The following is a 26,209-nucleotide window of genomic DNA, read 5'->3' as shown; positions in this document are numbered from 1 at the left end:
AAAAGGAGATTGGCAGTATTGATGGCTTCGTTTTGGAGTGGTTCTATATTTATAAGTATTATAAGTACATATAAAATATATGTATTTTATAAAGTGCAATTTTGACAGGTTTTTTTTCTCTTTGGATAGAAACTGCATAAAAAATTAATGAATGAAAAACATTCAAGAGCCAATGGAAGATTGCACTGAATTTCTTCTATTCTAGCCAATAAGGACAGCGTGGAAAATCAACAACTGAGGTGAATATAAAGACAACATAATTTCCAGGAAAAAAATGGATGACAGAGAAAATGTTATTAAGTCACAGCTTTTAATATCTGTTATCTCAATGCTTTGTTTGTTTGTTGCACATACCCTACTTTTAAATCCCATCAGTCATAAAACTCTAAGCATAGCAAATATATATAGTACAATCACTTAAATAATAACATCAGAATGATATGATACTACCAAATAACCAAATTGGAAGAATCTAGACATGGGTTATTTTTAATTTAATGATTTTGATGAATTAAATTTATATGCTGCCCATCTCACCTACTACAGTGATTTTGGGTGCTATATAATAATATGATATAGTAATATCTCTTATTTCCTTTGCCCTCTCAGAGTTTCAGTGGATAAATGTGAACAATCTTATAAACTTAACAAATACAGTAAAATAAAATAAAGACCTAATTAGAAGCAAGAACTAAGCATGGGAAAGGGAACAAAAGAGATCTACACCCTTTTCTACTTTGATCCTAATGAAAATCAATAATTCTGACTCTAACTCTGATCCCCTTCCTTGAAAGTTGCTATAATATTTAGAGAAGGGGTAAAATTCCAGATGCCAACAGAATGGTTGTTTCTGTTGCCAGGTCTTTCTCCAAACCTGTAACTCATTTTGCAACAACTGCCCAGGCACAGCAACTACCATGGTCTTTGTTAACTTGGGCAATGCCCAATCCCGTATGGGATTCTTTTTCTGTTGACTCTTCATGGCCAATGGCTTGTGAGTACTCTTAGTGTGGCTCCTCCGTTGAGACCTATCTGCTTGGGTGACTCTTCTGCTTTACCTTCAGGTGGTATACCTCCAGCATAGCTCTCAACCTTAACAGAATGCAGAAGCCCTTCCCCCATGACAAAGGGGTATCCAAGTGGAGGGGATACATTCATACAGGAAGATTTTTATTGGCTAGGTGTCCAATTTGATGACAGCATAGAGCCAACCTATACTGATCTTCAATTTTAAATTGACTATAATTTTAAAAAAAACCTCAGCCTTGAGGAAAGCATTTTCAAACCATTTCTATGGCTTTGACAAGAAAAGTGCAGGATTGTTTCTATGAAATCATCAGAGTTCAAGCTCAATAAGTAAGTTTGAAAGAGAAAGGTAGAAAATTATGAATGCCATATTTTATGTATCTGGTACAGAGATCAGTTGTGTGGCTCCTGGGAGGTATTCAGGACTAATTACATCTGATTCTCTCTTTCAGATGATGATATAAGTGCATAAATTTTCCTTAGAGATGTCACATCTTGGGATTTATGGTTTTTTGGCCCCATCACCCCCTATTGCTGCTGCACTGTTTCTTCTACTTTCTATCTATCAAATAATATTTGACATATTTGTTCAACTGGTCTTTAGAGAGCTTAAGCTCATTAAAAGCTTCTTACTTTTCAGACTACCAACAAGTGCTATATCTTAACAGACTAATACAGATATTTCTTTTTTTATAATAAATACATTCTAAGTTTTTTTAAAAAATTGCTATTCTTGATATTTCAGTATTTGATGTTTTGTTATTCTATATGTAAATGGGGAAAGACAACAGTTTGCATCAGATCAGATTATAAAAGCTTCACAATCCAAGAGTAATTTTAATTTTAGAATAATTTCTTACCTGCTTTAGTGTAATAAATATTTTCCTTGTCGGAAACATATACAATTCCCTGAGTGTAAACACATGAATCTGCCCTTATAATAGTCTCATTAATCAGTATAATCAATGGTATAAATGAGTTGCCTCCATCAAAAGAACCCCAAACCTGAAAAAAGTCAAAATTAGATATACTTTAAAATCACAATGACTTAAAATTTTTAATTACTTTGTTGGGACTCAGAAGGAAGGCGTGGTTGGAGGAACTTAGAAATTAAGACCTTTTCTAAGAAAGCAACAAAGAAAAAATATCCCAGAAGATGGCAGTGTAAAACTGTCTTAAAGAAAATGTTAAGTTTCTGTCCAATTTAGTCAGCAGGAGTTCGCCTGATTCTAAAGCACGTTTAGATTTATTTTTTTCATATATGATCAAAAAGGATAAATGTAAAATTACCAGTCCCTTCTTCAAGAAGACTAGTTTCACGATGAAGCTCTAGGACCATGAATGCAAACAAACTCGTTCAAAGTAGAATTATTGAGCAATTTAGAATGTGATCTAAAAATAAATGTATGGTTATAAAGAGTCCTCTATTGCCTGAGGAGAGTAACCAAGCAAATATATTTAATAAGATAATAAAGACAAAAGATAAAAACAAAAACAGAACCACAGAGAAAGATAAACAAGAGACCCCAGACAAGACCAGCATGGTTGCACAAATAGTCTCTGACAAGCTGAGGGATAAAAAGGACAAATGAAAAAAAATGGAAAGAGGGGACTATATCTAGAGAAGGAAACTAGCAAATAGCCTGAATTGGTAAAAAGGGAATCAGGAAAGCTAAGCTCAGAATGAACTAAGGCTTGCAACAAATGCCAAAAATAACAAAAAGTTTGTTTCAAATATGTAAGAAATAAGTAAAAAAAACACTTCAGGAAAATGGTTGGGCCACTAATGGAAGAAGATGGCAAGAAAGTGACAGTCAGGAAGGAGGAAGAGAACTCCTTAATTATTTCTTTGCATCTGTCTTTAGACAAAAGAAAAATAGAGCCAACCTATCAAAAACAGCACTGTGTGGAAAACAGAACAGGAATGCAGATCGAAGTAGACAAGGAATTGATAAGAGAACACCTATCTGCTTTGGATGCGTTCAAATATCTGGAACCAGGTACTTTACATCCCAGATTACTGAAGGGCCTGGCAGATATGATCTTGGAACCCCTGAGTGAAATCTTTCAGAGATCCTGGAGCCAGAAGAGTGGAAAATGCTGATGTGGTTCCAATCTTCAAAATGGGGGGGAAATGGATCCAGGAAACTACAGACCATTCATCTTGAAATCGAGACTTAAGAAAATCCTGGAAAAGATAATCAAGCAGTGGATTTGTGAGCCTCTAGAAAGGAACAAGGAGAACTGGAAGTCAGAATGGGTTTTGACTGAAGTATTGATTTAATAAGGTGACCAACTTTTTTACAGTGAAAAGGAGGACAAAACATGTTCTATTGTCCAAAATGCTAAGGTGACCAACTTTTTTACAATGAAAAGGAGGACAAATAAATTGGAAAAAATATATTGTAAATAAAAGAAATATTTTATTCATTGCAACAATAATACACTAAAATATGATATATGCATAATAAAATCATTTGCAACATTTTATATTGTAATTATGCTTACATGCCTGTTAATTATTATTTAAATGAGTACTTTTCCATTGAATTAATATTTTTTTGTCAATGTATCATCTTCTAACAATATATTGGAAATATCTGAACGAGAAATATCCTTCATATTGAATTTTACGGCAAGTGCTGCAGCTAGAGTATCAACATTCAATCTCGATTTCTCACTTGTCGAAAAATAATTGGCAATTGAAAAAAACTCTTTCAACTGCTGCATTAGTTCCAGGGCAGCACAATGTAAATTAAACAAGTATAAATAAATGTTCACATGGAATATGTTCATTTTTGAAATGGCTGAAAATATCGACCCATCTTTTATCAATTTCAACATGTTGATTTTCCCATTGTATTAATTTTTCAGAATTTAAATATACATTCAGTCTTATAATTTCTTCAAAGAGACAATTGTCATCTATTTTAATGTCTAGCATTTCTTTAGATAAAAATTCTTGAGTCTTGACGAATTGTCATGTCAAATACAAATACGTCACATAACGCACAACAGATTTGTCTTCAAATATCGAAAAGGAGGACATATAGGAGGACACTTTTCGAGGGAGGACAGAACTTACAAAAGAAGGACTGTCCTCCCTAAAGGAGGACGGTTGGTCACCTTAGATTTAAGGAAGTTTTGAAATGTGTCAGTGAAGACACCTTTGGCCTGGATGATTGAGTGTTCATTGATATACTTCAAGCCACTTTGTGGAGAAACCCCTAAAGTTAGTTTGCAAGAGTTGGTACATTACACTAACTCTCTGCCTAACTAATTTGCTCTGACTGATAAAGTTGCTTGGATGAGCAATGAAAAATCTCAGATTAACAAAGTTTGGTTCAATTGCCTTGATTCAACCTTTAGACATGAAGTTTTGAAATGCACTACGGGTTCAGAGGGACTCAGATTAATTCTTTTGAAGTTAATTGAATTATTTCCCCTGGAAACTGTCTATGTTTACATTTGGGAACAAACATAATTAATAAGATGGGTTTGAAGGTTGCCCACTAAAGGACAGATGGATTCCACCAGATGGAAACAAATGGTAGATTTGATGAGAGAGTATTACTGGATTATTTATTGGATTCAGAAAATTATTTAAGAAAAACATACATAAAGTCAGAGGTGGGTTGCTCCCGTTTCGGCCTGGTATTTTTGCCTGGGTTGAACTGGAAGTGACCCAGGCTTGCCACGCCCCCTAATCGGTTCCCTCACCGTGTTGTTTTGTTGCCACCATGTTGCTTTGTAGTGACTGTGTGTGCGCAGTTCACTGTAAATTGTTCTGTGCATGCGCATAACGCGTGTGAAGTGAACTAGAAGTAAAACCGGCAACAATCCACCCCTGCATAAAGTATATTACAATCATTTTAATATACGAGTTCAATCCACAGTATTCACATTATTACATGCCCACTAAAAATAATTAAATCAGATACCTGAATCACCTAAAAGCATAAGAATACCAACACAATGTTTCTTCTCTGGTTTTGAAGAAACACGTATCCTACACCAGTAGTTCTACACACAGTTGAAAAGTGTCCTGCTACACCATCTTGAAAATAACATTTTGCAACTTCTTTCAAAACTTTTTTAAAAATTGCATTTGTCTCAGCTGCAGAAGAATAACTGGGTTTATAAATGGCCCAAGGTTCCAAATGGCATCAGGATGTAACCCCTCTTTGTTTCCTGACACTCCTTGTTCTCTTCGTGTATACCTATATTTCCTCCCCAAAAAGCAACAATTAAAAGAATTATAAGAATAGTTGAAACTGTCAGTTTCACATCTCTTCCATTTTACACACCTGATTTCCATAAGCATACACAATATGACTTCCTTGATGAAAAAATAATCCAGTTGGTACAAAAGACGTTCCTGGAAATATGAAAGGAGGAAACTTGGGTTTTTTATTTAACGCACCGTCCGTTAACTTATGCACAGATACAAGTTTTTTGTCCTGGGAAGAAAAGAAAAGAAAATATTAAATTTTATACCTTATCAAAGGTACAGAATAAACTAACAATAATGACATGTAACTTAGCAAGTAAATTTGCCAGTGAACAGCATTCTTCTGAGCTTATGAGGCCATGATAAGAAAATGGAATTTTTGTTAGTACTCAGAAAGCTAGAAGAATTGGGGTGGAGGCATGGAGAGAGAGGAACACAGAGAATGAAAAGTAAAGTAAAATTCTCGATTGCTTCAGATACTGTATGTTATCCCATTGTTGTTCCATGCATTATAGCACAATTGAAAAATCTTGATCAAATCATTTTAAAACTAAGCACACTTTTAAAAACTGCATAATGAAGAGGAGGGAAGGGAAGAATAGCAACAAAGTATACATATACAGAACTAGTAATTGAAAAAGTACCATTTCTAATACTCTTACCTTTTGCGATAATAGCGCTATACCAGTATTCTGCTCATAATCAACAACAAAAGAAACTACCCGTCTAGAAATATGCTTTTCAGCTTGGGATTTATGTGGTAAGCAACTGTGCCATTTTGTAAACGAATCATTGCTATAGAAGCAGGTGGATTCCTGCAAAAGCGTGAGAAAGATAAATATAAAAGTGCAAGATATTAAACTGTTAATGTATCTAGAAATGTATTATATTCTTGTCTTAAATGTGCTGCCAAATATTCTGGTCAGCATATTAAAACAAACCAGAAAGAAAGGGATCAAGGCCAAGAGTCCAAGCCTCCAATCAGAATGAGCTTCTGAAATGCACTGGGACCCTGTATCAATTTTCTGGTTAAAATTATTCCTCTCGCCATTCATCCCCCAACTGCTGCTTGTTCCCATACAGCCTTAGGTACAAAAACCAGCTGATGGCATTTCTAGTTGGAAACTACCTGTACATATAAAAACCAAATTAAAAAAAAAAGTATGGTTGTCTCTAAAAAGCAGATGAAGAAAACAGAAACAAAACTGAATTCACAAAAGGCCAAGTATCCCTCTCTGAGAATACACATATTATATTCAGCTATATTGGAGGTTTTCTAATTGTGTGAACAACTTGTGATTGTGATTACATAAACTTGTGTTTATAGATTAGAATTATGTATGGAGGCAGTCAATGAGGGCTAATAATATTGGGAATACAATTGATATGTTAATGCAAGTATAAACTTTTGAGCATGTCTGCTTTCCTCACTTCACCTCTATTTGGTGCACTGCTTAATATGCCCGACTTGTTTGAGATTTGATGGAACTTTTATGTTCCCATCTCTTCTGTCTGAGTATTCTTGCTAACGTCTCATAACGTAATTTATAGTTTAGTAAATAGGTTAGATTTTAGTAAATAGTTGTAAGTCCTCGACTTACAACAGTTCATTTAGTGACCATTCAAAGTTACAATGGCACTGAAAACTGTGACATGACTGTTTTTCACAATTACGGCTTTTGCAGCATCTCCATGACTATGTCATCAAAATTCATATGCTTGGCAACTGGTTGATATATATCCCTTGTTCCGTCCCTCCCCCTCCCCTCCCCTCCCTCTCTCCCCCCTCTCCTTTTTCTTTCTTTCCTTCCTTCCCACATAGCATCAAACCTTCTCTCCAGCAGTGGCAGAAATGACTCTGCATGGTTATCAATTACTAAAATTGGATTTTTATGGACATTGTGGTCAATCCTCTGTATGATGTTCCTGGGTTAGCTTCTATATTGAACAAATTTGAGCAAGCCATGATAAAAATGGTCATTATTTGTCTTACCTGACTCAATGACTTATCTTTGTTGAATGTGAGACTGACATAATCCGCTAGAAGAAAAAGGAAGTGCATCTAATTGCTTACATTTCTAAAGTACAAAGATGTACACATCTAGTTACATGTGAACAATTGCAGAAAATGTCGTTTCTTTCTTTTAAAAAGCGAGGTAGTGCAAATTGATATGACTTTCTGAGATTTGTTTTTAGAAATCTTTTGATGTGTAATTCACTTTTGAATAATCACCTCACCCAGAGTCATGTTATAGGGAGGATTGATAGCTTAAAAATTTAATAAATAAAATTATCAGTAGCGTTGTAGCATTTTCATACTCCATACTTTTTAGCATCAAATATAAATTATTAATGTATAATGTATAATGAACTAAAATATTTGGCAGAAAAGCTTTCCTCGACTGTACTAAACATTTAAATTAGGTTAATGGGATTGTATTTGTGGCTCTTATATATTTTGTTGCATAAAACTTTCTGAAAAAGTGTGTTATATACTAGTCTGTCTTTCAAATACGAGCTGAAAGCATCATGAACTTCCATGATTGGGAGTGACCTTGAATTTGGATCTGTCCAACACTTTAATATTACAACTAAATATTGTGTATGAAATACTCTATAGAAAGAAAGGTTTACATCCATTATAAGTATGATTATTAAATAGAGTAAAGCATTTTTTGCTCTTTTGGTTTAGGAAACCAAACTTGTGAATGAGAAATTTCTTTTTTTTTCTATGTTGGGTCAAAATATTTTACATTGTGGTACTATATTCCAAGTATTGCAACATTACTGGGCTTATACCATGTTTCCCTGAAATTACGACATGCCCTGATAATAAGGCCATGCCACGTTTTTCTGGTGGGCAAAAATATAAGCCCTCCCCCACAAATAAGCCCCCTGGACAACCCCCCCACCTCCGGCCAGGCAGTGGTATCCCGAAGGTGCCAAGCCGCAGGAACCGGTGGGGAGGCAAAGGTGATCGCGTTGCTTAGTGCCTTTGGGATACCGCTAGGTTGGTGAGCGGCTCTGTGCCCAGCTAAAGAGGGGGGTTGCCGGGTGGCTGCTCTCTTGCAAGTGGGCTGCCAAAGAGCCGGGCACTGCCTCATGGGTGAATGGCTGTGTTTTGCTGTCGCTGCAGTGCAACACAGCAGCCATGAAGCGAGCACACTCATGAGCAGCCATCCGACAAACTCCCTTTCCAGCCGGACACAGTGCCATTCACTGACCTATGGGTATCACCAAGTTGCGTGAGTGGCTGTTCGCCGCCGCGCGGCTGTCGTGGGTTGGCACCTTCGAAATGGCAGTGAATGGCACTCTGCACAGTTGGAGAGGGGGATTGCATGAGCGGCTGTTCCACTCCCACTCGCACGCCTCCCAGCCTCATGATGCCCTGGCCCAGCTCTCTCCGCAGAGCCAGGGGACCTCTGCTGCCATTGCTGCATGGCTTTTTCTGCGGCTTCCAAACCAAGTCTTCTGGCAGTGGCCGCTCTGGGCGTACGCTCTATGGTTGTATGCTCTGCTGGAAGCTGGCCCACAACCATAGAGCGTATGCCCAGAGCGGCCACTGCCGGAAGACTCGGTTTGGAAGCTACAGAAAAAATCATGCGGAGGTCTCCTGGCTCGCGCAACCCCCTCTCCAGCCATGCAGAGCGTCATTCACTGGCATTTCGAAGGAACCAAGCCACAGGACCCGGGCGGTGAACAGGCGCTCACGTGGCTTGGCAATACCCCTAGGTCAGTGAATGGTGCTGGAAAGTGGGTTTGTCGGGTGGCTGCTCATGAGTGTGGCCGCTTCATGGCTGCTTTGTTGTGCTGCTGCGACAGTACAACACAGCCATTCCCCCATGAGGCTGTGCCCGACTCTTTGGGAGCCCGCTTGGAAGAGAGCAGCCACCCGGCAACCTCAAAACAATAAACCCTCCCCTCATAATAAGGCCCAAGCCATATTTTGTGTGTAAAAAGAAAATAAGACTCTGTCTTATTTTTGGGGAAACACGGTATTAATACTGAGGTTATACTGGGATATAAAATGTGAGGCCAGAGGATTATCAGCATCTTCATGGCAGTACTTAGGGCCCCTTCCATTTTTTTTTCAATTATAGGGGGATTTAAGGAGCATAATATTTGCTTCAACTCAGTGGTGGGTTGCCAATTTGTTTTTACTACCGGTTCTCTAGTGCCTTGTTCCCCAAACCCTGGGCTGCGGACCGGTGCCGGTCTGTGGATTAATCGGCACCGGGCCGCGCGGCCGCGCACGTGCCTAGACTACGCTGCGCACTAATTTCTAACTGCCGCACAGCGCCAGCGTCGCGTATTTGGTGTGGACACGCACACGCGGTCTCCAGCCAGCTCCAGCTAAACGCAGTTCATTGCCGCCTGACTTGTGTGACTTCAGGATTCTCCTTAATCAGTGTAGGTCAAAAATAAAAAAGGGAAAGGGGCACTTCAAAACAAGTGCCCCTTTCCCTTTTTTCTTTTCGACCCACAATGATTAGGGAAGATCCTGAAGTCGGGCGGGGCTAAGAAGCGAGGAGGGAGAAAAAGAGACGGAGGCCAAGGAGCTTCCCCCCCGCCCCCTCCCAGCAAAAATCTAACCGGGGAGCCGGGCGGGCAGTAGCGAAGTAGCCGATCACGCCGGGTGATCGGTTAATTTGCTACTGACCACGCGGCGTGATCGGCTAATTTGCTACTGCCCGCCTGGCTCCCCGGTTAGATTTTTGCTGGGAGGGGGCGGGGGGGAAGCTCCTTGGCCTCCGTTTCTTTTTCTGCCGCCTCGCTTCTCAGCCCCGCCCGACTTCAGGATCCTCCCTAATCATTGTGGGTTGAAAAGAAAAAAGGGAAAGGGGCACTTAAAGTTTCAAAATATTGCATTGGAGCAAAATATCGCTTCAGAGGCAATAGTTCTCATGGGGAATTAGCCCTGGAGTTTCACTGCCCCACCCGGTCAAACCTCGCTTTCCGTGCATGCCGCGTGATCAGCTAATTTGATACTGCCCGCCGGCTCCCTGATAAGATTTTTGTGGGGGGGGGGAGAAGCTCCTTGGCCTCCGTCTCTTTTTCTCCCTCCTCACTTCTTGGGGCTGTTTTAAGACTGGTGGACTTCAATTCTCAGAATTCTGGGAGTTGAAGTCCACCAGTCTTAAGAGCCAATTTTGCCCAGGGATCTGCAAAATTGGCTCTTAAGACTGGTGGACTTCAACTCCCAGAATTCTGAGAATTGAAGTCCACCAAGGGCATCAGTCACTCTCAGAATTCTGGGAGTTGAAGTCCACAAGTCTTCAAGCTGTCAGGTTTGAAGACCCTGGGTTTTTTTTTCCTAAAGGGTTAGGGGTGCAAAGGGTCTTGCAACTTGACAGCTTTAAGACTTGCACACTTCAATGCCAGAGTTCCTGAGCAAACATTTTGGTTGCTAAGCAGGAGCGTTGTTAAGTGATACTGACATTATATAACACTTTTAATTAAGCGAGTACCTTGAAGAAACATAACTTTGAGTTTCAAATAATACTGATTTCGTTGTTGTCTTAGGTGACATTTGTGAAAAAAATTCAGGTGCTCAGGCATAAAAATGTGCCGCTCAAACACTATACTTTTCTGCTCACACTGAAAAAAAAATTAGAGGGAACATTGCAGTGGAGTGAAGAGAAAAAGAAGGTATCACTCTTCTAGCTCTTCTATCTGTTCACCGGTACTCATGTGTACTGACGTGTTATTGTGTCTGCTTTAACCCACAAATTAGCAAAAATGAGTATAAAACAGACATCGTTAGAAAGTTTCCTTGGGAAGAAAAGAAGGCCCAGTGAACAGACAGAAGAAGACCCTTCAACATTAAAGAAACATGCAACTTTTAACAGACAATACCATGAGTCCTATTTGAAATATGGATTTATCGGGACAGGTGATTCCCACGCACCAAAACCGCTCTGCATAGTTTGCGGCGAGAAGCTCTCTAATGAGGCAATGAAACCTTCAAAACTGCTTCGCCACTTGACCGCCAAGCACCCTGGCATAAAAGACAAGCCCCTGGAGTATTTTGAAAGAAAAAAAACAGGAGCACAAAGCACAGAAGATATTTATGAGGGCCATCACATCAATAAAGGAGAATGCACTGAGAGCATCGTATTTGGTGGCTAACCGCATTGCTAAGGCTAAAAAGCCATTTACTATTGGTGAAGAATTGATCTTGACCTCCAATAAAGACATTTGCCGTGAACTTCTAGGAGAGGCTGCTGTGGAAAAGATAGCACATGTGCCTTTGTCAGCTAGCACTGTGACTAGGCGCATTGAGGAAATAGCCGAAGACATTGAGGCACAATTGTTGGAGAGGATTAATACATCACCGTGGTATGCACTCCAGGTTGACGAATCTACAGATATCAACAACAAGGCACTACTACTTGTTTATGTGCGATATCTATATCAGGAGGATGTGCATGAGGATTTGTTATGTGCACTATCTTTGCCAACCAACACCACAGGAGCAGAACTGTTCAAGTCACTGGATTGTTATATATCAGAAAACCTGAAATGGTCCTTTTGTGTCAGCATATGCACAGATGGAGCTGCTGCCATGACCGGACGACTGTCTGGTTTAACTGCTCGGATTAAGGAGGTTGCACCTGAGAGTGAATCTACGCATTGTCTCATTCACAGGGAAATGCTGGCAAGCCGAAAAATGTCACCAGAATTTAACAGCGTATTGATGGACGTCGTTAAAGTTATTAACCACATCAAAGCACACGCACTTAACTCGCGCCTGTTTGAGCAGCTTTGTGAGGAGATGGACGCAGAGTACAGATGCCTTCTCTTATACACAGAAATAAGATGGTTATCCAGAGGAAAATCACTAACCAGAGTATTTAAATTACGAGAGCCATTGCAAAGATTTCTCTCAGAAAAGAAGTCACCCCTGGCAGCACATTTCAGTGACAAGGTATGGGTCGCAAAACTGGCTTACCTGTGTGACATATTCAGCCTGCTCAATGAACTCAATCTGGGCCTTCAGGGGAAAATGACAACTGTTTTCAAGTTGTCAGACAAAGTAGCTGCATTTAAAGCCAAACTGGAGTTGTGGGGACGGCGCGTGAACAGAGGCATTTTGGACATGTTTCAGACATTAGCAGGGATTGTAGGCGAGACTGAGCTTGAACATTCATTCTGCCAGTTGGTGCACGATCACCTGTCTTTGCATTTAAAAGAGTTTGAGCGCTACTTCCCAACCACAAAAGACCCACGAACTGGTAAGGAATGGATCCGCGACCCATTTGCCAACAAATCAGGTGAATATAGCATGTCTATGCAAGAAGAAGAAGAACTGCTGGAGATTGCAAATGATGGTGGCCTTAAAACTACGTTCGAGACAACAACTCTGCCAGTGTTCTGGATTAAAGTCATGGCGGAATACCCTGAGATTGCCACCACAGCACTTAAATCCCTATTGCCATTTCCGACAACCTATCTGTGTGAAGCGGGGTTTTCTGCAGTGGCAGCAACCAAAACAAAATAACGGAATAGACTGGACATAAGCAACACACTTCGGGTGTCATTGTCTCCTATTACCCCCAGATGGAACCATCTCGTTGCAAAGAAACAAGCAAAGGGTTCTCATTGATTTGGCATTCTAGTGAGTTAAATAAAATAAATCACTTTATATTCATTTTTTGGTGTAGCTGTATTTTATTTTGAAGGCATGTTTAAATACAATTAAATTAAAATTATTAAATCAAAACAAGCGGGCCACGGAAAAATTATCAAACATTTACCGGTCCGCGGCGATAAAAAGGTTGGGGAGCACTGCTCTAGTGGACGAACGCAACACTTCTGCGCATGCGCAGAACCGTCCGGGCTTGTGGGCGGAGTATCCCACCGCTGCTACTACCGATTCACCCAATTAGGGCTGAACCGGGAGCAACCCACCTCTGCTTCAACCCTGCTCAAGTTTTAACACCTCAACATTGCCCTCTTGCAAAATAAATTTTATCCACTTTTGGAAGGAATCTTCCAAACATCCAGTGTAGGTCAAGCAGATAGAGCTTATGCACTCCTGCATTACTCTAATCCCAGTTTTTTTCTTCCTAATGACAACATGCTAACAAGTCACATTGGCCTAGTAGATAAAAATGATAAGTTTTTGTAGTAGATAAAAATGCTAAATAAAAAATTCTAAATTTATATGGTTACAGTTCATAGCTGTGGGGTCCTGCTTTGCGCTAAAATAAAACCAAATACGGCACATTTTGAGTTTTTTAAAAAAAATAATAGGTCAAAAAATTCAGCAGACGAGGAATAGAGTGACCCAGTTATTAAATGGACAGGTATAGAGAAGCCATTTATTTCAGTTCCATGTATATGTTGCAAATGTGTGTGTCAAAAATTTAAAATGTAACTATGGTCACTATCTTGATTCTTACACAACATCATTGACTGATACAATTTTCAGAGCTAACATTGAATGCCAATGATTATCACTGAAAAACCAAAGGTGTGGGCTATTTGAAGTTCTATCCTTAAACTCAACTATGTGTGAGTTTACCGTTCATTCTTTGATAACCTCATGAAATACTTATTAGTGGGTTCAGCTATAGTGTCTTTATTACTAAATCCTTGCAAAGTTGTAGACATATATCACAACAATCACTTAAAAAGCACCAATAATATAATTCTCATTTACTAATTTGGATATACCTTTGTGCATCATTCATTTTACTGCTGGAAAATCTGCTTTCCTTACCTTCATAGGCTTCTCTATTAGCTAAACACTGACGATTATACCAGATTTTTGCTTCATAATAATCATTCTGTAGAAATCAAAATGTGAAATAAATACTTAACATATAGATTGGAACATGATGTATGTAAGTATTATATACGATTGGCCCTACTTTATCTGAATTTCATTTTCTTTCTGCCGCAAGTGAAGCTGAGGAAGATAGATGTTAGGATTATCAAATGCCAGCAAGGTTAGATGACAACCCAGGATCTCTAGTTGCAGTTCTGGTGACAATGGCAATTAACAGGAGAGACCATCATTATAACACTATTATGGAAGAGTAAATCTAGTAATTCAAGAATAAAATGGAATTAACCAATCATGGTTAATAAAAAAAGCATAGGCCACATAATAAGAAATGCATGCACAGAACCTTCTTGATGCAACTGAGATATTTGACTCTTACTAGGGATTAAAAGGAAAAAAAGTTTATTCTTAAATGATGGCAATTGGGAACACTACTTGTACATATGCCATAAACTACAATATAAAACAGGGCTATCAGATCCAGGTTTTAAAAATCTCGTCCAACACCCAGAAATCTCTAAACTCTTTGCTTCTGTTCAAGGGTTACTACTATATCCTTGTTTTATGTCCAGTAATGGACAGCTCCACAGATGGCAGCAACACTTGCAACCAACATAATATTGAGACCAAATGCCTACAAATTGCTAGCTCATATCCCTCCCAAATCAGTCATGCAACCATCGTAATCTCTACATAGAAGAGTAACTATAGCAGATACAATGGCCTTGTGACCAGTGGGTCTTCAGATGCTACTGGATTTGGACCCTCAGCAATAATATTTACTGCAACATAAACTTGCAGAAGGGTGGGATAAAGCAGGCAAAACTGGAAATATGTCAAGAAAAGGGGGGGACATTAACTGGCATCTTAAATTTTATTAGAACATTGCCTGTTCATTTCTTGTCTCAATCATGGTGTAGTATAGGATTGTGATCAATTCTATATTAAGAATATCAAACTTGCCCAACAACGATGTGGCTTCACAAAAGTTATTTAATAGAATCATAGAGTTGGAAGGAACCTTGGAGGTCTTCTAGACCAACTTCTTGCCCAAGGCAGGAGTCTTCATACCATCTCAGACAAATGGTTGTCCAATCATTTCTTGAAAACCTCCAACAATTGAGCACCCACAACTCTGAGAGGCAAGCTGTGCTATTGATTAATCATTCTCACTGTCAGAAACTTTCTCCTTGGAAGACTGGTATCATGTCTCCAGTCTTAACTTTGTGAAGCTAAATGTATATACAGTAATTCCTTTAGCCATTCTTCATAGGATTTAGTCTCCAGACTAGTTGCCATCTTTGTTGTTCTCTGTACTCTTCCTAGGGCTTTTTTTTCCTGTATTGCAGTGATCAGAAGTGGACTCAGTATTCCAAATGTTGCTCACCAGTGCCATACAGAACAGTACAGTAGTGTTAAGCTAAGTACTGAATCCTGCACCTTTGCATCTGATTTTTTTCTTGCTTGGGTGAACGACCTTATATTTCTTACCACTGAGCTGCAGTTTGCTGGATAGGGCACAGTACTCAAATCTGTCAAATTCTTCTGAATCTTAAGCGCCTTTCCAAGAGTTAACGATTCCTCCCAGTTTTGTGTTATCTGCAAATTTGACAAGTGCCCCTTCAATCCTCTCATCTAGCTCATTTATTAAGAAGTTGGTCTCAAGAGACAACCTTGAGGAGCCCCTCTGCATATTTCCCTCCAAGTATATGTAGTATTAAGGACCACACGCTGAGTGTGGTTTGTCAGCCAACTACAAATCCATCAGGTAATGATACTGTCTATCCCTTATTGTTCTGTCTTACCAAGAAGTAGGCTACAGTCAAAAAATGTACTGAAAACTAAGTATACTGCATTTCATAATTTGGTTGTATATTCTAATGTATCATTTTGAAGACCCTACCTTCCTCTCTTTTCTTTTTCTTTTAAAATAAAGATGTTGAAAACAAGTACTTAGAGAAGTCAGAAGCTTTCAAGTGTTTGTGATTATGTTGTGAAATAACATATCAAATAATTGAATGTTATGAGTATGACCGTAGCAAAAATATTAGCAATTTCTCACCATTTCAAAGCCGCATAAAGCTGGTTTGTTGAACTGGAAGAAAGAAAAGTAAAATGAAAAAGCAGAAATGTATGAATAAATTAAAACTTCTAAAGCTTGCAAAGCAAGTGCAGAAATATATTATTTATTATATTACATATTCACCTAAGAGTCGAAATGGTGCAGTGGTTAGAGTGCAGTACTGCAGGCTACTTTTGCTGACTACTGACTGACTGCAATTTGGCAGTTGAAATCTCACCAGGCTCAAGGTTGACTCAGCCTTCCATCCTTCTGAAGTGGGTGAAATGAGCACCCAAATTTTGGGGGCAATGTGCTGACTCTGTAAACCACTTATAGAGGGATGTAAAGCACTGTGAAGCATTATATAAGTCTAAGTGCTATTGCTAATACTTAGACCACCTCGATACAGTGCTGTGTCCTAATATTATACATTTCTCCTGTGTTTGTATTAGAATTTAATTGCCAAATATTTCAGGGATGGGGACTCGGTTTAATTGAGGAGTTTGGATGCTGGAATTGCAAAGGAGGGCAGTTACATCATCATTCTTAGGTTTCTACTCTCAAATGTTTATACAGAACCCATTGTTGTAGATTCTTTGTGGTTTTTTCCCACCACCACAACTGCTTATCTATCCAGTTAACCTTGTTAATTTTTTTCACTTAAATCTTTTCTACTTTCTTAGAGTGAGTGCCACAGATAGCAGTCCAACATAGGAATTCTTACATTTATACCATAGAAATTGTTCCTAGACCACAAAGCCTTTTGCTAAAAGACTTCAAGTGGAAGCTGTACTGGAATCATGACATTCTTACCAGAAAGTTGGTATCTAATTCAAGTGGGTTTGTTTTTCACCAGCTCCACTTACACTGGCGTTTGTTCTGAAGTGCCATGAGGGAAAACGCTTGATTGCCTTGAGTTCACAGAAGAAACTTGCCATGAGAACAAGTTAATAGCTTTACAGCAGATCACTGACTTAAATTGAAATATAGGCTATGTATCTTTAAAATAAATGCATGAAAGAAAAGTGTTCATTTGGCTACATCAAGCTCAAATCTTGAGCTATACTCTTGATTCAGGATGATTCAATATACTGCCATCAGCAGATTTGCTAGTAGTTTTCATTTTAATAGACGAGGCAGAGAGAATATCTTTCTATGGAAATAAATAATGTATCAATCTCTTTCAATTCCTCACTACACTTTTTCTAACTTTTTCCTCTAACTCTGTGTTCTACTTCTTTAGTTTGATCTGACTTAAAGGCACCTCTCAGTTTCCATCAAAAGATTTCTAAAAGTCTAAAATGTCAGTTTTCAAACATTCTCTGAACATTTTTTCAGTATGTTCTTTGTTAACTTTACTACACCATATCATAGGGGAAGGATATATTCAAAACATACTTTCAGCGTGTCACTAGTAAAATACCGCAGATCTTCACTGACAAATAGACCCAATGTAGTAAGTAGTATTAAACGTGTATTTGTTAGAAGGATATCCACAAGTGCAAGACCAGAGCAATCTGTAGAAAAGAAAAAGATTCATGGGAGAGTGGTTATTTTTATTTATATCTTTTAACATTATTTTCTACCAATAAGGCAAATAATATACATTTTTCAAACATCCAAATTTGAGGATTGAGGAAGTAGGTAGATAGGTAGGTGTATATGATAGGAGGATGGTACAAAATAGAGGAAAGGATTTGGGAATGTACAGGGGCATCAACTCACTCGAGCTTGGACCTGGCAGTTAAATAACCATGACTGAAACATCAGCAGGACAATTCATTGGAAAAGCCAGTTGGTTATGAGGCATTAATTGAAACCCCCTAAACTCCAACTGCTTATCTGACTTCAGAATGAACGAGCACTGGCCATTATCTTTTAGGATTAAAAGAACAGCGATTATTCTGAGTCAGTGAAGAGATGCATCGGGATCTTCTCTCCAAAGCATAAAATTACCATACAGAATTCTAATAGGCCTTAAAGAATGGAGCATACAACTTTTTCAGGCCCTTTCTCCAAAAAGCATCAGACCAGACCAGGAAAGAAAAAACTGAATTTAATAACACAATAACAGATTTGGAAGGAACCTTGAAGGTGTTGTTCTAGTCCAACCCCCTGATCAAGCAGAAAACCCTGTACCATTTCAGATAAATGGTTGTCCAATCTCTTCTTAAAAGCCTCCAGTGTTGGAACACCCATAACCACTAGAGGCAAGTTGTTCCACTGATTAATTGTTCTAACGGTTAGGAAATTTGTCCTTAGTTCTAGTTGGTTCTCTCCTTGATTAATTTCCATCCCTTGTTTCTTGTACTGCCTTCAGGACAGGAAGCAATGGATGAATAGATTTACTCCCTCTTATTTGCAGCATATTAGAACATTGCTACCATGTCACCCCTCGTCCTTCTTTTCATTAAACTAGACATACCCAGTTCCTGCAACCATTTTCATATGTTTTAGTCTTTACTCTCCTAATCATCTTTGTTGCTCTTTACTAGAGTCTCAATATTTTTTTAAATATTGTGGCTGCTAAAACTGGACGCAATATTGCAAGTGTGGTCTTACCAAGGTATTATAAAGCGATATTAACACTTCATCTAATCTTGATTCTATCCCTCTATTAATGCAGCCAAGGACTGTATTGGCTTTTTTGGCAGCTGCAGCACACTGCTGGCTCATATTTAAGTGATTGTTCACTAGAACTCCAAGATCCCTCTTTCAGTTACTACTGTTGAACCAGGTACCACCTATTCTATACCTGTGCATTTGGTTTTTCTGCCTAAGTATAACATCTTACTTTTCTCTACATTAAATTTCATTTTGTTAGATAGGGCCCAATGTTCAAGTCTGTTAAGATACTTCTCTATCTTGAGCCTACTTTTTATTTTAATTAAGCTATAGTTAAGTTATAGTATGTTTACAGTCCAATCACATTATTTAATATTTTCTCCCTTCAGACTTATCAAAATGATAATTGGTATAAATCTGGGAGAGAACTCTGAAGTCTATAGTTAAAGTTTTTAGGGCTACATGAGTCTTATGCTTCTGTCATAAAATTTAGGAATACAGAAATTTATAAATGAAAAACGACAAATACTAATTGAAAAGAAAATATTACCATAATCCATGAGAGCACAAATGTCATCTGTTAAATTACGCCAAGTTACATCTGGGGACGTAAATCCATCGTAGGTGATTCCTATAACTAGTCCTATGAATCCCCAGAAAAAGTACACAGACATGAAAACAGAATTATATACAAATCTGGATATTAATACATAGTACAGTGTTATAGGCTTCCCATTTCTACAAGTGATCTTGAATTTTCAGAGGTGAAACAGATTTGGGGTCCCCATGGATGAAGAGAAATAAAGCATTTCTTTCATATTTGGTTTTACAGGATAGGTGGAGACATGACACTGCAAAAGGAGCAACATTTACTATAGTCATAGCTCATCTCTAGTTGGAAGCCCTTCTGCATCTTCAGGAGCATGCAGAAAATAAGAGTTCAACTGAATCTCTTGTTCTGACTGAAAACTTAAGAAAACGTGGCAGGTAGAGGTGAGTAGCTAAACAGATTACAGTGGAGTTTTATGTACTGTATGTGCAAGATTCTGAATTCAATTCAGCTGAGCCAGAAAGAGATCAACTCAAAGACCATGTGGAAGTGTCCCCAGTCAACATGTTTCTCAACAGAACAAATATTTGTATGGAGATTCTCAGTCATCCAGGTCATGGTTGTCTCAAAGGTGCTTCCCTCCCCCCCCAAAAAAGTATAACTGTGTTTTTTGAGGAAAAAGAAGAGATTTTGCTTCGCCTCAAAGAAATTTCATCAGTTTTGGCTAGGTGGTGGTGGTGGAGGGATGGAAGGCTTAGTTGTGCACAGTTGTCAGAACCTATCCTTTCATTTCCCCCCACACCCCCACCCCGGCCCCAGATAGCCATAACTGAAGACGTTTCTTGGATGAAAAACAGAATGTCTTCTTCCTCAAGGAAAACACATAATCCAGTTACCTTTTGGGGGGAAAAAAGCACCTTTGAGACAACCAGCAGAAGAAAGTTATGCAAATTGTTTTAGAACTAGTTACAAGATTCATTATTTTAGCAGTTCTTGAAATTAATACAGGAGTGGGATTCAAAGATTTGATCAACCAGTTCTCTGCCTGGTGCTAGGTGAGCGTGGCCATGGTGGGCGTGGCCTACTTGGCCTCCTGCACAATGGTATGTGGCGGTGCATTTCCACCCTCCCCAGGCTCCGGAGGCTTTTCTCGAGCCTCCAAGACAGTGAAAAAAAGCCTCCCATGGACTCCAGAGGCCCTCCGGAGGCCGGAAATGAGCCCATTTCCAGAATTCCGGAACTTCCAGGAGGCCTATATTTTGACCTCCCCATGCTCCGGAGGCTTTTGTTGAGTCTCAGGGAGGGCAAGAACAGTCTCCCACGGGCTCTGGAGGCCTTTTGGAAGTCAGAAATGGGTCTGTTTCCAAACTCCCGGAACTTCTGGGATGTCCGTTTTTTGTCCTCCCAGAGTCTCCGTGCAGGCCCTGCACTTAACTGACACCCAAAATGGGCCACATGGAGGCTCCTAGGTGGGGCGGGGCAGGGCGGAGTGGGGCGGGGCGGGTGGGCCAGCCAATCCTTGCAACTACCAGTTCGTCAAACCAGATGTAAAATTAGCATCTGGTTCTCCCAAACCATCCAAACTGGCTGAATACCACCCCTGGTTATAACCAATTGCCTCTTGGAGATTATAGCTAAGTAGAGAAGTAGGAAGACAAGTGTCAATCAACTCAGAAGCCTGATGCACTGGGATCTTCCCTCCTTTCCCCAGAGGGAGGTTACTTCCCCCCAAAAAGGATGTCCTCATGGAGAAGAAAGAACGCCTACAACTACCAACATAGAATCCTGCCCAACAGGATTCTTTCCTTGTTCAGCTTCTGCTGGGGGAAAAAATGAAAATATGGTGATGAAGTACGAATAAGACGACAAATTTGGAAGATGGCAAATGTCTTACCCTTTTGTTTGTCTCTGGGTATGTGTGGTAAATTTGAAATAAATTTACTTAATTCTAGGGTTTATAGATCTCTGGCCTCAGTAAAATAGCTTGCAATTTTAAGCAAAACATAATTGTGTAATCCTTTACAGACAAAGTCTGTTATGAGTTTACTTATTTATTCAAAAATTAAACCCACTGAGCTCACTGTGACTTATTCCTAAGTAAATACAGATAGTCCTTGACTTACAACGGTTCATTTAGTGACTGTTCAAAGTTATAACAGAACTGAAAAAAGTGGCTTACAACCATTTTTCACACTTACGACTGTTGCAACATCCCCATGCTCATGTGATCAAAATTCAGATGCTTCACAACTGACTCATATTTATAATGGTTGCAGTATCCCAGGGTATGTAATAATCCTTTGCCACCTTCTGACAAGAATAAGTCAAGCGGGAAGTTGTAAAGTAACACTTTATAGCCATGTTACTAGTAGCATTTGGTTCCGAGTACACATATATCAGGTAACCTTGTTGGATAGCAAATCTATCATCATTGGTGGTTGTAGCTATGTAACACTCATCAAATAATATGCAGTTACAAGATGCTGCACTTACCAATATCTTTCTTTTTATAAATCACACCAATTATTGCTACATCACTTGCACAAGGACTCTTTGTCATTTCCATATCTTTTATCTCAGATATTGTTTCAGTAATATCTACGTAGGTACCCATTATATGAAGCCACTGAAGAATTGGCTCTGTAAAATATAAGACAGTGAGGTGAATATGTAAGAAATGTGTATTCTGCACAGTTTTGTAACTTTACTATAAAATACAGATACAGAATGAAAATACAGATTTTGATTGTTAAAATCATTGAAAATATATTTACAGCCCATTATTATGAGCCCAATCCTAAATACTATGTATCTAGTTAGTATCTAAATTCTAATACTTCCTGGAGAACAATGCCATTAAATAAACAAAGAATTGCTATCTGTCCTTCATATTTGATTTGGATTTATTTATCCTAAATTCCAGTAATAAAAGTCACTTGAAAATCTATCTCAGCTGTCAACAAACAAATCTCTCCTCGTGGCCGCAGTGTCTTAGCCAATCAGATGACCATCATTTAATATCTGAACACCTTCAGAAAGCTTTGAACTGTATGTAGCTACTACTAGTAATTTCCCTGAACTGTAGCTATAACTTACCTCGTATCATATCCAATAATGTTCCTTCAGTGGTGAACATACCTAACCCATGATGCATATTGAATTTTACAAACCATTCCTCTACTGGAGCAATATCTAGTCAAACAGGAAATAGAAAATGAGTATAATTCCTATGAACATCTAAGTGTAATATTAACATCTTTCTTTAATATACGATACACTCAGGCATATTCAGTGGAGTTATTCAGTTTACTTTTCAATAATGAGTATGCTTTCATATTTGGGAGTTCATGTCATTTTCTTATTTATATTCATATATACATTTATATTTATCATTTTATATTGTTTATGGTTAACATGACACACTACTGGATCATTGGTGCAAATTAAACTAAGGAAGCAGCAATAATCCCATTAGAAGAAACATACTATTATAGCACTTAGACTTATATACCGCTTCACAGTGCTTCACAGCCCTCTCTAAGTGGTTTACAGAGTCAGCGTTTTGCCTCCAATAACCTGGGTCCTCATTTTACTCACCTCAGATGGAAGGCCGAGTCAATTCTGGGGAGATTTGAATTGCCAAATTGCAGGCAACCGGCAGTCAGCCGAAGTAGCCCACAGTACTGCACTCCACTGTGCCATCCACCGTGGTTGATAACAACCTCTCACCTGTATTATATGTAATCTTTTCTCTAGGGATATCAATAGACCATGTATCCACTTCTTCATCTCCTTTTCCCTTTAGAAATTATGTCAGAAAAAGACTTTCAGACTTAAAGTTTAAACAGCTATAGTCATTTATAGATCATAATTTTAATATGCATTTAGTATTGTATGGTATGGTTGGTTTAGATTCCGTTCTCTTCTCAGCCAAATTTACTAGCTTAGCCTGCATGAGTCAATCTTTTAACCAAATTTACTGCTTGATGCATAGGAGGGGAGAAACTACTCTTGAATAGGCTATGAGCTCCTTGGGAAAAATCAAAAACAGAAGTAAAGCAATTTTCTTATTTATATTTATATCTTGCAATAACTACACGAGGTCAATGATTAGTATTCGGATGGAAGACTACAAAGAAACCCCAAGTTTATAGACTAAATGTAAACTAGGTGTAGATACAGTATATACTGTATACTGGAATAAAACAGTGGCACTCCACTTCTGGCCAAGAAAATAAATGAGTATGTATTGTAGGAATATCAAACTAAAATAACAGAATGTTTATGCCACTTCAAAAATGAACATTTTAATTTAAGTCAGCTTATAGGGGAGATGGACAGCATAAACATATACCACATAAGTAAAGTAAACATTTTAATTCAGATTAATGCAAATTGTGCCAAAGAGTTGGTTATCGAGGCCCATAAATGGACCAAATCATCTCTTGCTGTAATTCACAGTAACCGATAACTGAGATCTGATCCTGAAAGTAGTATCAATCATCATGAATGCCACATGTACACAGACACATACTCTATGTCTGCAGATATGTTGTATGTGTATTTGCTTGAGATTTAATATTATCAAGTACAGAGATCAAAATATGCCTTCTCGGTTCAACTGCAATACATTCCACTTTCAGCCTGAGCAATCTTGTAAATCTCAATTTTTTCCTCACAATTTTTTTATTCAAATCTTCTAAGCACTGTAATATCTGGTAGTCCCATTCTTGCAGGAATCATGGCACATATGACCCTCTTAAAGGAAACCAAAAGTAAATTAAAAAGTAAGATAACTTGTTTAAAATAAATGGTGGAAATTCCATGAGATTGCCAAATCCTATACAATGTTAGGGGTATATAAAGGACCCAAGTCTTCTAAAATCACTATTTTTGCACAACTGCAAATTGTTTTTAAAGGCTTTAAAAAAAGTTTTAGAAAAAAAAACATTTTAGAAATGTTGTATATTTTTGTAACACCTGCTATAACATGTACATTACAGTGACGTGCAGTCAGGTGAGGCAGGGGAGGCACAGCCTCACCACTGTCATCATGAAAAGAAAAAAAATGTAAAAGGAAAAAGGCGAGAGCTGAGGTCAGGCTGAGCTAGTTGCTGCCTCACCATGGATGGCTCTGCGTAACTGTTTAAAAAAGCCTCTAAAAAGTGCCCTCTACTATGAGGCAGGAGAACTGCATGCCTCATCTAGTCTGACTTTAGGCGTTTTATGATCACTCAAGCAGAGTTAAGCAAGGGTTAAAAGCCTAAAAATTCCTGATGTAGGTGAGGCATGCTGTTCTCCTGCGTCATAGTAGAAGGTGCTCATTTGGGAGGGGCTTCTTCAGAGGACCCAAGGCAAGAGCAGAGTTGAAATCCTCTCTGAAACAGCTGGAAAAGGTACGTGTGGGTCGGAGGGAGGGGGAGAAATTCAAACTTCATTCTCATGGTGCAGGTCTTTGGGCAAAGGCTGGAGGAAGGACTCTGGCTTGCTTGTGCTGTCCCTGGGGTGCAGTTTGATTGCAGGCAGAGCCACATTGCCTTTTCAAACCTGTAATCAGTGAAGCTGGGCTGGATCCTTCCGGGGCTGGGGGAAAGTGTGTGTGTTCCAGTTGGCTCTTTGACTTGGTTCCTGCCTCCTAGGACTCAGCATCTGTGGTCTCCTCACTGGTGCTCTTCCCTCCAATCCAACTTTGTGTGTGTGTGTGTGTGTGTGTGTGTGTGTGTGTATGTTTGTTTGAGAGAGAGAGAGTGAGAGAGAGGGAAGGGGGTAGGAGAGATAGTCCAATCCAACTTGTGTGTGTGTGTGTGTGTGTGTGTTTGAGAGGGGGAGGGAGAGAGGGAGGAAGGCAGGGAAGGGAGAAGAAAAAGAAAAAGAAAGAAGTAAACTTCTTTCGCAAAGAAGAAAAACAAATGCTGTTGCTTTAAGTCAGAACTGAGCATGCCTGGCTGTGGAATTCTGGGAGTTGAAGTCCAGAAGACTAAAAAAAAATTGAAACCCACCACTTTGTCAGTGCCTCACTAGCCATAAACCTCACCGCACGTCACTGATGTACAATCAGATAATGATGCCCATCATCTGAAAAGATTGCTGGCTTCTGCTATAAAATAATAGAAAGACAAGATGTTGCTGCACACCGGATAGGACTATTTTTATATTTAATCTATTGTTGCCTCATACTACTGGAAGTTTCTCTCTCTATATATATATATCTTTCTGTCATTTCCACTTGAGTCTAACTGAAGATAGCACTGGAAGTCCTTAAGAAGATGTTGGATAGCCATTTGTCTGGAATGGTATAGGATTTCCTGCCTCGGCAGGGAATTGGACTCGAAGACCTCCAAGGTCCCTTCGAACTCTGCCATTGTATATCAGGAAAGGAATCTAACCTTGCACTTTCTTTCCCACGGAACAATTTACCTTCCCCAATCATTTTATTTACCAGAGTCGTTTCGAAGAAGAAGACTCTTGAGAAGGTGCTATTGAAGATCTGTATGCTGGGAGCAAGACCTACTGAAGAATAGAGCAGTAGATTTTTTCTTCTGTTCTCCTTGGTATCATCTTCATTAATATTATACAAATGGCAGAGGACTTTCTTTGAGATGAGATGCACACCAAAAAAAAGAAGGAAAAAAGTTTTACACAAAGTCATATTGTCCAACCATAGCACTGAACATGTTTAAAATGTTAAATAATATGCCAATACAAACATGCCTGCACGCACACGCACACACACACACACACAAATTCCTAATTCCTACAATAACACTTTCCAACTTGCTGCTTCTGTGATATAGCTAAATAGATTCAATCTATATCTTTATTATTTTTTGATTAAAGATTTTTATTTTATTTTTCCATTTTCATAACATATAATCACATGTATACTATTACATTGCCAACATCATATTGTATTATTAAATGTTTACATCAATTCATCTAACCATCAACTCCCAAGAACCAATTATTGGCTCTTATGCTCTCCAT

The 26,209-nt window shown here is 38.8% G+C and overlaps 1 protein-coding gene across 1 annotated transcript in view; it reads right to left on the bottom strand.

Annotated features, from left to right (window-relative positions):
• The window catches only part of LOC309386186 (cation channel sperm-associated auxiliary subunit beta-like), an 80,142-nt gene extending 54,159 nt beyond the window's left edge, over nt 1-25,983 (bottom strand). The window contains exons 1-11 of the mRNA XM_081941292.1: nt 25,665-25,983; nt 22,955-23,024; nt 22,322-22,417; nt 21,719-21,865; nt 19,226-19,318; nt 17,509-17,627; nt 13,983-14,049; nt 7,251-7,297; nt 5,920-6,072; nt 5,334-5,486; nt 1,887-2,031 (exon numbers count right to left, since the gene is read on the bottom strand). Of these exons, the coding sequence (XP_081797418.1) occupies nt 1,887-2,031; nt 5,334-5,486; nt 5,920-6,072; nt 7,251-7,297; nt 13,983-14,049; nt 17,509-17,627; nt 19,226-19,318; nt 21,719-21,865; nt 22,322-22,417; nt 22,955-23,024; nt 25,665-25,874 (1,300 nt within the window). The 5' untranslated portion in view covers nt 25,875-25,983. The remainder of the gene's footprint in view (nt 1-1,886; nt 2,032-5,333; nt 5,487-5,919; nt 6,073-7,250; nt 7,298-13,982; nt 14,050-17,508; nt 17,628-19,225; nt 19,319-21,718; nt 21,866-22,321; nt 22,418-22,954; nt 23,025-25,664) is intronic.
• Nucleotides 25,984-26,209: the final 226 nt, after the last annotated feature.

This window comes from Natrix helvetica (genome assembly GCF_964273705.1).
Source record: "Natrix helvetica genome assembly, chromosome: 1".
NCBI lineage: Eukaryota > Metazoa > Chordata > Lepidosauria > Squamata > Natricidae > Natrix > Natrix helvetica.
Note: the sequence above shows the minus strand (reverse complement) of the source record. Positions and strands in the feature narration are given on the sequence as shown.